Here is a 12449-nt window from a genome sequence, read left to right on the forward strand (position 1 = left end):
ACCACGCAACATCCTTAACTCTAATTTCAGAACCATGGACAGTTCCAAACGGGAGTTGACCATTTCCTGATTGACCAAGAGGTTTTCAAGAATGCCATTATAGGTTTGTTTAGGCTATACATGTAGTGTTTGAAGGTACTATAAGAAATGTTGCTCCCTCTCCTTTGAACAAACAACTAACAAATATTAATCCGATGATTAACTAACATTACCTAAAAGCCCTCACGCGCGCTCTAGGAGCTGTGGCTACACATAGCTCACCTCCAACATTTTCAGGGTGCAACAACCACGAATCTGTAAATGCGTGCATTGATGTTAGACAAAGTACCATATGCAACACCTCATCCTGTCTCCTAGTCCTCTTTCTCATGTTCCCACATCGTTCAGCATGTTGTAGTTTTAAAACATGTTCTTTATTGGAATAAACCATGTGTATTAACGGAATATAAGAAAATAAAGAAAGTAAAGGTTCATCTATATTACGTTTATTTCACAGTTTTATTAAATATTGAATGGCGAGGGAGAAGCATCCGTTTGCCTCACTTACTTGTTGGCTTCACTTTCCCCTTAAATAAAAAAATATCTGTCCTGGAAATTGCTCTGCTACCAGCATCAGCAGCCACTGCTCCTTGATGTTGTGGTAAAGCATGCGCATGCGCCACACATTGGAATTACTGCACTGGCCAGAATAAGTTGGATCACGTCTGTCTTCACTGAAATCCAAAATCATATCTAAACTATGGCGGTGTTGAGAATAAGAACAATGAGATACTTTGGGGTTTGGACCTTCCTCGTAATAGTGGCTGTGGTCTGTGCGCAAAGGTAAGTGGTCGGCTTAGATGCTCTTCACTTCGAATGAATACGTTATACACTGTAGAAAACACTTCAATAATGCCTTTGGAAGCTTGCACATCTAAGAATGTATTCCTTCTCCTTCTCTAGGGTCAATGACCCTAGCAATATGTCAATCGTAAAAGAAACTGTGGATAGACTGTTGAAAGGATATGACATTCGCTTGAGGCCAGATTTTGGAGGTAATTAAATTAATTTAATACAAACTGTAATTTACTTTTCTGTTGTCAGCCCTATAACACTCAGTTGTTGCTCTAATTGTGTGGATCGTCCAAATCCCTCGTCTTATTTTTTTTAAAAGTTAAACGCACGTAGCCTACCCTTCAGTTTGTCCAGGTAGCCTATACATACATCGACCCTTCAGTTTGTCCTGGTAGCCTATACATACATAGGGCCACCTAGTTCCACGTGTGCTAACGACATGGATTAGGATAACTTTTTAACACAATACTAGAAGGGTATTAGAAGTTGTAGGCTCAATCAATGATACACCTTTTGACTGTAGTGTCATGGAATGAGATGATAAATTCCCTAAACCATTGTTATGTTGGCGATTGGTGTCTACCTTACGAACGTTGCTATGTCTTTATTCAGGTGTAAAACCCTTGACATTTAGCTGGGTGCTCATACAAATACAAGCTGTCGACATTGGTATACAATTTCAATTTAATCGGAAGCATTTAGACGTAATGAACAACATGCACTGTGTTTTGCGAAGAAGCATCAGAGACACCGTGCGCACCTGCTTTTTGAAATCCCATATTGTATCGTGTTATCTGGCTGACAATAAATGAATGACTGATTGCTCGTGTGCTGCTGCTAGGCAGTTGCTATGCAAAGGGTTACATTTGTGGTTTATGATATTAATGTTTTAAACCAAAAATCATGAAATAGTTAACATTACGGCCCGTTTTGTTGGTTTGTTCTAGGTCCCCCTGTGGGAGTGGGGATGAATATAGACATAGCCAGCATAGACATGGTATCTGAAGTCAATATGGTAAGTACTCGATTATCACTCTCCCAATGGTTTGTGGGCATTGCCCTAATATTATATGCATTGTCTTTCCTAAAGGAAACCCTTAGGAATGCTAAAACATGTAGTCTTCTCAGAGCTATGACAATCGACCTTTTTAAATTCACACCGATACGCCTAACCATTAGGTGCACGCTGTTGCTAATTCACCCATAACAGAGTTTCATGTCTGTGAATGTTTCCTAACACACGTTTCAGGTTGTAACCTGCATATCAATGTATGGCAGTTGATTATATAATTTCCTGCCGTAATGGATGAACACAACATCTTGCATACCTGTGGTTTGATTCTTTGTAATGTGTTTACATGTAGTGGAAGTATTTATTAACGTTTTAAGGAATTTATGAAGTGCATACTGAAGTGAAGGCAAAAGTTTTGCTTCATGCAAGAGCATCCCCTAGTGCTATTAGTCAGAACTGCACGTCAGTCGAGAGAGACAGGGTTTCGGGCACTGCCTGAGAGGAATGGTCCCTACATCCATTCCTTTGAGAATGTTTTTGACAAAATCCATGGTTATGCTTCCTGTCACCATGCCAATCTCTCTGCTAATCTGTGCTATTAGCGTGTTTTTGGTTGTTTTGTCATTTGTACATTTTGAGTGTTGTGGGAAAAGGTATGCCTCCATTGTAGAAGACGGATAAGGCCCCATTTAATGACACTGAAATGGACATGATTATTATCTCTGTGCATATAAATAATGTTATGAATACATATATTTAGATTTCTGTTGAGTATGATTGCAATGACTGTATTTGGGATGAAATAGCAGGCACTGGTCACGGACGTCACTTCAACGTTGATTCAACCAGTGTGTCCAGTGGGAAATGTCTTTGCTCAGGAACATTTCTACTCTACTGGTTGTTAAAAGTATTTTTTCCAGTTGAAATGGGGTTCGTCATAGTATGAAGTTAAGAGCACCCAACTGACTATTTTTGGCACAAATACCCAAAGGTCTTAGTTTAAACTGTTGTCATTGTATTCGTCCCCCAGACCAAATGCAATTCCAGTTGGATTTATTGTATAAAATGAGATGTATGATTAACAAGATGTATGATTGCTCACAAACAGTCTTTAATGGTGGAAGTTGCCCTTGTCCTCCATTTATCATAGATCACTGGTCTAGTGCCTTCTACATTTTATTTGTCTGGCTCTGACTTCTGCATGCATTCATCTGGATTAAACACAGATTTTCACTGTGTAACCAAAGTGAGTGACCAACGCACCATGAACTGAAGGTTTTGTTATGGTAGACACCTCCCTGTGGCAATGTGGACTCGTCATTCATGGCATTTCATGGGAAACACTCCTTTTATGTGACGACCCCTGTGTGATGGCAAAAAGCTGGCCTTGGTTATGTTTAATCTCCTAATAAACGGCCTAATCCATGGCTCCTGGTTGGCTGAACCCCTGAATGAAGCAGCTGGGTTATTGTTTTAGGTAATGATTTTACCTTTAATGCTTTCAACAAATATGCTCAGCGACTATTACAGCGTTGGCTAATCCACAAAGCCAGGCTGGAAGTCAACACAGGAAAGGGATTGTGCTCTTCTAGGTCCTCTGTGGTTGGCCCATCACGCTCTTATCTCTGGGTTAGGACTTTCACACTGCACCTAAAAGGAACAGGATTAGTGATAGATCTCACTACACATTCTCCATAGCTGTACCACTCACAGCCAGCCAGTCAGCTAGCCAGCCAGCTGGCCAGTCAACCAGGGAAAACAGGCAGCAATACAGGCAGCACCAAATCAAACGTCATCTCGAGCAGGGCCTCGTAGAGTCCATTCTATCAATGGACGAGAAAAGCCTGTTTCTTTTATCAATATCTGCTCAAGAGCTTTGGCCCTACAGCCCATTTAGGTCAGATCGCAAGGTGTTTCCCTACTCCAGCCCATTTAGGTCAGATCGCAAGGGGTTTCCATACTCCAGCCCATTTAGGCCAGATTGCAAGGTGTTTCCACACTCCAGACCATCTAGGTCAGATCGCAAGGTGTTTCCCCACTCCAGCCCATCTAGGTCGGATCGCAAGGTGTTTCCACACTCCAGCCCATCAAGGTCAGATCGCAAGGTGTTTCCCTACTCCAGCCCATCGAGGCCATACCACAAGGTGTTTCCCTACTCCAGCCCATCTAGGCCAGATCGCAAGGTGTTTCCCTACTCCAGCCCATCGAGGCCAGATCGCAAGGTGTTTCCCTACTCCAGCCCATCTAGGCCAGATCGCAAGGTGTTTCCCTACTCCAGCCCATCGAGGCCAGATCGGAAGGTGTTTCCCTACTCCAGCTCATCGAGGCCAGATCGCAAGGTGTTTCCCTACTCCAGCCCATCTAGGCCAGATCGCAAGGTGTTTCCCTACTCCAGCCCATCGAGGCCATACCACAAGGTGTTTCCCATCCAGCCCATCTAGGCCAGATCGCAAGGTGTTTCCCTACTCCAGCCCATCGAGGCCAGATCGGAAGGTGTTTCCCTACTCCAGCTCATCGAGGCCAGATCGCATTTAGGCCAGCCCATCTAGGCAAGGTGTTTCCCTACTCCAGACCATCTAGGCCAGATCGCAGGGTGTTTCCCTACTCCAACCCATCCAGCCCCATACTCCAACCCATTTAGGCCAGATCGCAAGGTGTTTCCCTACTCCAGCCCATCGAGGCCAGATCGCAAGGTGTTTCCCTACTCCAGCGCATTTAGGCCAGATCGCAAGGGGTTTCCCTACTCCAGCCCATCGAGGCCAGATCGCAAGGTGTTTCCCACACTCCAGCCCATCTAGGCCAGATCGCAAGGTGTTTCCCTACTCCAGCCCATCTAGGCCAGATCGCAAGGTGTTTCCCTACTCCAGCCCATCGAGGCCAGATCGCAAGGTGTTTCCCTACTCCAGCCCATCTAGGCCAGATCGGAAGGTGTTTCCCTACTCCAGCCCATCGAGGCCAGATCGCAAGGTGTTTCCCTACTCCAGCCCATTTAGGCCAAATCACAAGGTGTTTCCCTACTCCAGCCCATTTAGGCCAGATTGCAAGGTGTTTCCCTACTCCAGCCCATCTAGGCCAGATCGCAAGGTGTTTCCCTACTCCAGCCCATCGAGGCCAGATCGCAAGGTGTTTCCCTACTCCAGCCCATCTAGGCCAGATCGCAAGGTGTTTCCCCACTCCAGCCCATCTAGGCCAGATCGCAGGGTGTTTCCCTACTCCAACCCATTTAGGCCAGATCGCAAGGTGTTTCCCTACTCCAGCCCATCGAGGCCAGATCGCAAGGTGTTTCCCTACTCCAGCGCATTTAGGCCAGATCGCAAGGGGTTTCCCTACTCCAGCCCATCGAGGCCAGATCGCAAGGTGTTTCCACACTCCAGCCCATCTAGGCCAGATCGCAAGGTGTTTCCCTACTCCAGACCATCTAGGCCAGATCGCAAGGTGTTTCCCTACTCCAGCCCATCGAGGCCAGATCGCAAGGTGTTTCCCTACTCCAGCCCATCTAGGCCAGATCGCAAGGTGTTTCCCTACTCCAGCCCATCGAGGCCAGATCGCAAGGTGTTTCCCTACTCCAGCCTATTTAGGCCAAATCGCAAGGTGTTTCCCTACTCCAGCCCATCGAGGCCATATCACAAGGTGTTTCCCTACTCCAGCCCATTTAGGCCAGATTGCAAGTTGTTTCCCTACTCCAGCCCATCTAGGCCAGATCGCAAGGTGTTTCCCTACTCCAGCCCATCGAGGCCAGATCGCAAGGTGTTTCCCTACTCCAGCCCATCGAGGCCAGATCGCAAGGTGTTTCCCTACTCCAGCTCATCGAGGCCAGATCGCAAGGTGTTTCCCTACTCCAACCAATCTAGGCCAGATCGCAAGGTGTTTCCCTACTCCAGCTCATCGAGGCCAGATCGCAAGGGGTTTCCCTACTCCAGCTCATCGAGGCCAGATCGCAAGGTGTTTCCCTACTCCAGCCCATCGAGGCCAGATCGCAAGGTGTTTCCCTCCTCCAGCCCATTTAGGCCAGATCGCAAGGTGTTTCCCTACTCCAGCCCATCGAGGCCAGATCGCAAGGTGTTGCCCTACAGTATCTAGTGCAGTGTTGCCCTACAGTATCTAGTGCAGTGTTGCCCTACAGTGTCTAGTGCAGTGTTGCCCTACAGTGTCTAGTGCAGTGTTGCCCTACAGTGTCTAGTGCAGTGTTGCCCTACAGTATCTAGTGCAGTGTTGCCCTACAGTATCTAGTGCAGTGTTGCCCTACAGTATCTAGTGCAGTGTTGCCCTACAGTATCTAGTGCAGTGTTGCCCTACAATATATAGTGCAGTGTTGCCCTACAGTATCTAGTGCAGTGTTGCCCTACAGTATCTAGTGCAGTGTTGCCCTACAGTATCAAGTGCAGTGTTGCCCTACAGTGTCTAGTGCAGTGTTGCCCTACAGTATCTAGTGCAGTGTTGCCCTACAGTATCTAGTGCAGTGTTGCCCTACAGTATCTAGTGCAGTGTTGCCCTACAGTATCCAGTGCCCTCCACTGTATTCTATAGTGTCATTTCTTTATTTTTTTCTTCTTTTCTTCCACGTTGAGCCATATTACTGTTGACGGAGTCGTTTTATTGTTGAAGACTATGCCAACAGTATCCACAGGGAAAGAAATACACACTGATGAGGATGAGCCAAACAACAGAAATACCATTATTGATGTAGGTAAAGGCCAAGAGGAGCTTATTGATCACTTGAGAAGGTGTTCAGAGTGCAGAGCCCTCCATTTCGGAGCACAACACATTCAACTCATGGCAGCTGACGAGATCCAGATATCACGGTTCAGAACAGACTGTGCTGTATCAAAGGATGACTATACTGTATGATTTTAGTGATTGAGAGATATAAGCATTAAGGCACCATGGCTAAGGGATATTCTTATTCGTGACACAAAGCAGACACACAGCCCATAGCCATGGTATATTAGCCCTATACTGTACCACAAACTTCTTCGGTGCCTTATTGCTATTATAAACAGTAAAAATAACAGGAAACAGTAATTAGAACAGTAAAAATAAATGTTTTGTCATACCCTATCTACATGGTCTCATATAACACAGCTTTCAGCCAATCAGCATTATAAACCACCCAGTTTATAATGTGGAGTAACAATTGCCCAAGGCGTGTTTATGTTGGCATAGCTGGACACATTTATTGTAATACGTTTCATATATTGTCGTCTGAGTGCTATGGCAAATCTTTCATTGAGTCTGAACTTGTCTGTGTTATGATGGTTTATTGATGGGCTTTTGAATCAAGAGAGGAAGTGTATACAGAAAGAAGATTCATCATCTCTCATCCAGTCAGGAGAGGTTTAAAACAACATTCTCTCTTCATCTAAAGCAGTCTGAATCTGTTTCTCAGCGTTCCCATGGAATGGCGACTGTGGGCAGAACTGCAGTGACTAGTGAGTTCAATATGTTTGGAATAGGAGTGAAATAGGCTTGCATCACAGACCCATCACCGTGGGTTGATGAGATATTTACCCATCATAAATCATAAATCATTGAATCATAAATGACCTGATTTAATCTGTGGATGGATGATAAGAGAAACTCCAGAAGATATATTGAAATAAACAAAGGAACTTCAATTTATTACTGTGCTGTCATCACGTACAATGTGTCTGACATGAGTCATGAAGCTGATATTGTTAGTTAGCTTATATCAGCTAGCTGAGCGCAGCAGTAATTTCTGTCACATTGACCCTTTAGCATTATGACGTTTAATTAGCAGACTGCTAGCCTAATGGTCCAGTCTGTTTGTGCTTTAACCATGGCAATGATATACATATTGGCTGCTGTATGGGACTAGGCTAGCCAATAGCATAAGCCTTTCAAAAAGCCTTTGGATAAAGTCTACAATAGAGCCTGTGCGTGGGGATGTATCAGTTTTGTAGGACTGGTCATAGGGTTGGTCTGACTGGCTCATCCCTGGCCCCCTAATATGTTGCTGGTCTCCAGTCATGATTACTCATCAAGTTGTAATGTGAAATGACTGTTGCGTTACGTAATGGACAAAATGCAATATAGGTTATCTCCGTAAGGGATGTAGAAGATATTTCAGACTAGCTGCTACTGTAGAGTGCTACGTATGGCACATACTTATCTCTCGTGTGCAGATTGTGTAACATAAATGGTACCAAAGATCTGTGATGATACAATGAGATGCGTGAGATAACAGGCAGTATTAGTTCTGGTGCTTTGGATAAATCACGATTTGGCAGGTGCTAGCATCTTTCGCATTTCAGAAGGGGAGAGGACAGTTGGGCCATAGACTTGCCAGTTACGTGCAAAGAGAGAGGATGGAACTGTTCGTTCAGGTTGTAATCTCTTCTCTTAACACACGCTGTATGTACCCAAAACGTAATTGAGTATCTGACCAATTACACAAGACTTCAGTTGTGGGTTAACCAAGATTAAGCACATGCATATGTGCTACAGTCTCTCTATTGACACTGTTCGACACACAAACACTCCCTTATATAAACGTGTATGTGCTTTCTGCAATGACGGTTCCATTGAAACAGAAGCTCATGCCTTGCTTTACTGTGGGTTATACAATGACATTACAGATCATCCTTACTGTGGGTTATACAATGACATTACAGATCATCCTTACTGTGGGTTATACAATGACATTAGAGATGATCCTTACTGTGGGTTATACAATGACATTACAGATCATCCTTACTGTGGGTTATACAATGACATTACAGATGATCCTTACTGTGGGTTATACAATGACATTACAGATCATCCTTACTGTGGGTTATACAATGACATTAGAGATGATCCTTACTGTGGGTTATACAATGACATTACAGATCATCCTTACTGTGGGTTATACAATGACATTACAGATTATCCTTACTGTGGGTTATACAATTACATTACAGATTATCCTTACTGTGGGTTAAACAATTACATTAGAGATGATCCTTACTGTGGATTATACAATGACATTACAGATCATCCTTACTGTGGGTTATACAATGACATTAGAGATGATCCTTACTGTGGGTTATACAATTACATTACAGATTATCCTTACTGTGGGTTATACAATTACATTAGAGATGATCCTTACTGTGGATTATACAATGACATTACAGATCATCCTTACTGTGGGTTATACAATGACATTAGAGATGATCCTTACTGTGGGTTATACAATTACATTAGAGATGATCCTTACTGTGGGTTATACAATGACATTACAGATCATCCTTACTGTGGGTTATACAATGACATTAGAGATGATCCTTACTGTGGGTTATACAATTACATTAGAGATGATCCTTACTGTGGGTTATACAATGACATTACAGATCATCCTTACTGTGGGTTATACAATGACATTAGAGATGATCCTTACTGTGGGTTATACAATTACATTAGAGATGATCCTTACTGCGGGTTATACAATTACATTAGAGATTATCCTTACTGTGGGTTATACAATTACATTAGAGATGATCCTTACTGTGGGTTATACAATGACATTAGAGATGATCCTTACTGTGGGTTATACAATTACATTAGAGATGATCCTTACTGTGGGTTATACAATGACATTAGAGATGATCCTTACTGTGGGTTATACAATGACATTAGAGATGATCCTTACTGTGGGTTATACAATTACATTAGAGATGATCCTTACTGTGGGTTATACAATGACATTAGAGATGATCCTTACTGTGGGTTATACAATGACATTACAGATTATCCTTACTGCGGGTTATACAATTACATTAGAGATGATCCTTACTGTGGGTTATACAATTACATTAGAGATGATCCTTACTGCGGGTTATACAATGACATGAGAGGTGATCCTTACTGTGGGTTATTCAACAACACTAGGGATGATCTTTACTGTGGGTTATTCAACAACATTAGGGATCATCTTTACTGTGGGTTATTCAACAACATTAGGGATCATCTTTACTGTGGGTTATTCAGCAACATTAGGGATCATCTTTACTGTGGGTTATTCAGCAACATTAGGGATCATCTTTACTGTGGGTTATTCAGCAACATTAGGGATCATCTTTACTGTGGGTTATTCAGCAACATTATGGATGATCTTTACTGTGGGTTATTCAACAACATTAGGGATCATCTTTACTGTGGGTTATTCAACAACATTAGGGATCATCTTTACTGTGGGTTATTCAGCAACATTAGGGATCATCTTTACTGTGGGTTATTCAGCAACATTAGGGATCATCTTTACTGTGGGTTATTCAGCAACATTAGGGATGATCTTTATTGTGGGTTATTCAGCAACATTAGGGATGATCTTTATTGTGGGTTATGATACATGTTGATAGTGAATCATCTATCTTGGCTGTGCTAGTCTTCTGTACTCAATGACATGCTCAATGACATGTACAGTATCGAGAAGCCATCCTTCCAAATCTTGTCTCGCTGACTAAGCGAGCGAAGCCTGGGCTTCAGAGACTAGTGTAAAGCTAACTGTTTGTCAACCAAAGCCTTTTAGAAAGGAACAAGTGGAAGAGGAGTTTCACAGGGAAGGCTAATACATTTGTCCCCCACCTCCCCCCCCCCAATCTACTCGATTCTCATTCTTCATGTGATTAATGTGATTAGCCTGTAATCCTGCCTGAGACATTACATGTCTTTTTAAAAGTAAAGGTCTTAATAATATAATAATCCCTTTTAGGAAAAATACTAAACTGCCATGAATTACATTTCCTGAAAAAATGTTAACTAATAAAAAATATTCCGTTTGAGTTTTTATAGTTTTTTTCATCAGTAGAGGAGAAAATAATTTCAGTTTTGCGCTGCACTCGATATAATAATAATAATAATAAATATATGCCATTTAGCAGACGCTTTTATCCAAAGCGACTTACAGTCATGTGTGCATACATTCTACGTATGGGTGGTCCCGGGAATCGAACCCACTACCCTGGCGTTATCTCCCCTGGCTGTCAGGTGGAAGAGGCAGGTGAAACAGGCCTGAGGTAAAAGGCCTTTGAGTGAAAGGGAGCCAAGAAACCATACAGGGCAAATGAACTGAGAATGAAACCAGGCAATACGTCAAAGCGTTTTTAAAAGAATAGAAAACAAAGTGATAACTGGCTCAGGCCACAGTGTACTGTGCATTAGTTTGGTCCGCTAGAAAGTGAATTGTTCCATTTCAATCTTCAGGCCACTGCTTATATATATATGGTCCTTCTGTAGCTCAGTTGGTAGAGCATGGCGCTTGTAACGCCAGGGTAGTGGGTTCGATCCCCGGGACCACCCATACGTAGAATGTATGCACACGTGACTGTAAGTCGCTTTGGATAAAAGCGTCTGCTAAATGGCATATATTATTATTATTATTATAACCACTGCTGGGCCCATCAACAAATAGCACTGTCACAGGCAGGCGCACTGGCTTTGTATATATTGCATATGCATGTATCATTCAGGGAAAAGTATATGCTGAGGGAATTCACGAGAAAGAGTGGGTTTATGTGGGTAAGGAGAGGAGAGCAACATCAGCACATACTGCATTTTACATAATTCATTAGCTTTTGTTTGGATACGTCCCTGTAGAATTTGGGATCAATTGTATATCCACTCGTTCGCTCGATAGTACATTTAAGAAAGTGTAATATCAAGTGGATTGTTCATATGTATGCTAATAATGAGTTCACTATCAATGCAAATGCACAGCACATTGATTCATTATGATGATGATGGCTTTACGTTCTTACATCCCACTCTCCCTCACCATCTCCACCCCCTCCCTTTACCACACTGTAGGCTTTCTCAAGGGCTTCCACTTCTTTCAAGGGGATCCCCATAGAGGTTCCCTGATGATTCACCCTGCATTTAATTACTCTACTCTATTGATGGAAGAAACGTCAATTTGGCCGGAGGTCATGCTCAGTGAATGGTCAGCCAGACAACATAGAGGAGTGTTCACTCTTATTCAGAGAGACAGACAAAAGACAGTTTTCATAGTGATGACATAAGGTTTACACATACAGTACCAGTCAAAAGTTTGGACACACCTACTCATTGAAGTGTTTTTCTTTATTTTGACTATTTTCTACAGGAAAGGAAGATGCAGAGTTCTCTCTGCTGCAGATCCCAATTAAATGCTTCACAGAGTTCAAGTTACAGACACATCTCAACATCAACTGTTCAGAGAAGACGGCGTGAATCAGACCTTCATGGTCGAATTGCTTTTGACTGGTACCACTACTAAAGGACAGCAATAATAAGAAGAGACTTGCTTGGGCCAAGAAGCACAAGCAATGGACATTAGACAGGTGGAAATCTGTCCTTTGGTCTGATGAGTCCAAATTTTAGATTTTTGGTTACAATCGCCATGTCTTTGTGAGACGCAGAGTAGGTGAACTGATGATCTCCACATGTGTGGTTCGCACCGTGAAGCATGGAGGATGTGGTGTGATGGTGTGGGGGTGCTTTGCTGGTGACACTGTCTGTGATTTATTTAGAATTCAAGGCACACATAACCAGCATGGCTACTACAGCATTCTGCAGTGATATGCCATCCCATCTGGTTTGCGCTTAGTGGGACTTTCATTTGTTT

At 43.0% G+C, this 12449-nt stretch overlaps 1 protein-coding gene across 2 annotated transcripts in view; it reads left to right on the plus strand.

The window, feature by feature from the left end:
• The first annotated feature begins 650 nt into the window (after nucleotides 1-650).
• The window catches only part of LOC118390684 (gamma-aminobutyric acid receptor subunit beta-2-like), a 114029-nt gene continuing 102230 nt past the window's right edge, over nucleotides 651-12449 (plus strand). For both annotated transcript variants that reach the window (XR_008147315.1, XM_052529472.1), the window contains exons 1-3: nucleotides 651-822; nucleotides 943-1034; nucleotides 1782-1849. Coding sequence is in view for 1 of the 2 variants with exons in the window: in XM_052529472.1 (XP_052385432.1) it covers nucleotides 740-822; nucleotides 943-1034; nucleotides 1782-1849 (243 nt within the window). In the remaining variant the exon portion in view is untranslated. The remainder of the gene's footprint in view (nucleotides 823-942; nucleotides 1035-1781; nucleotides 1850-12449) is intronic.

The sequence above is a fragment of the Oncorhynchus keta genome, chromosome 11 (assembly GCF_023373465.1).
Source record: "Oncorhynchus keta strain PuntledgeMale-10-30-2019 chromosome 11, Oket_V2, whole genome shotgun sequence".
NCBI lineage: Eukaryota > Metazoa > Chordata > Actinopteri > Salmoniformes > Salmonidae > Oncorhynchus > Oncorhynchus keta.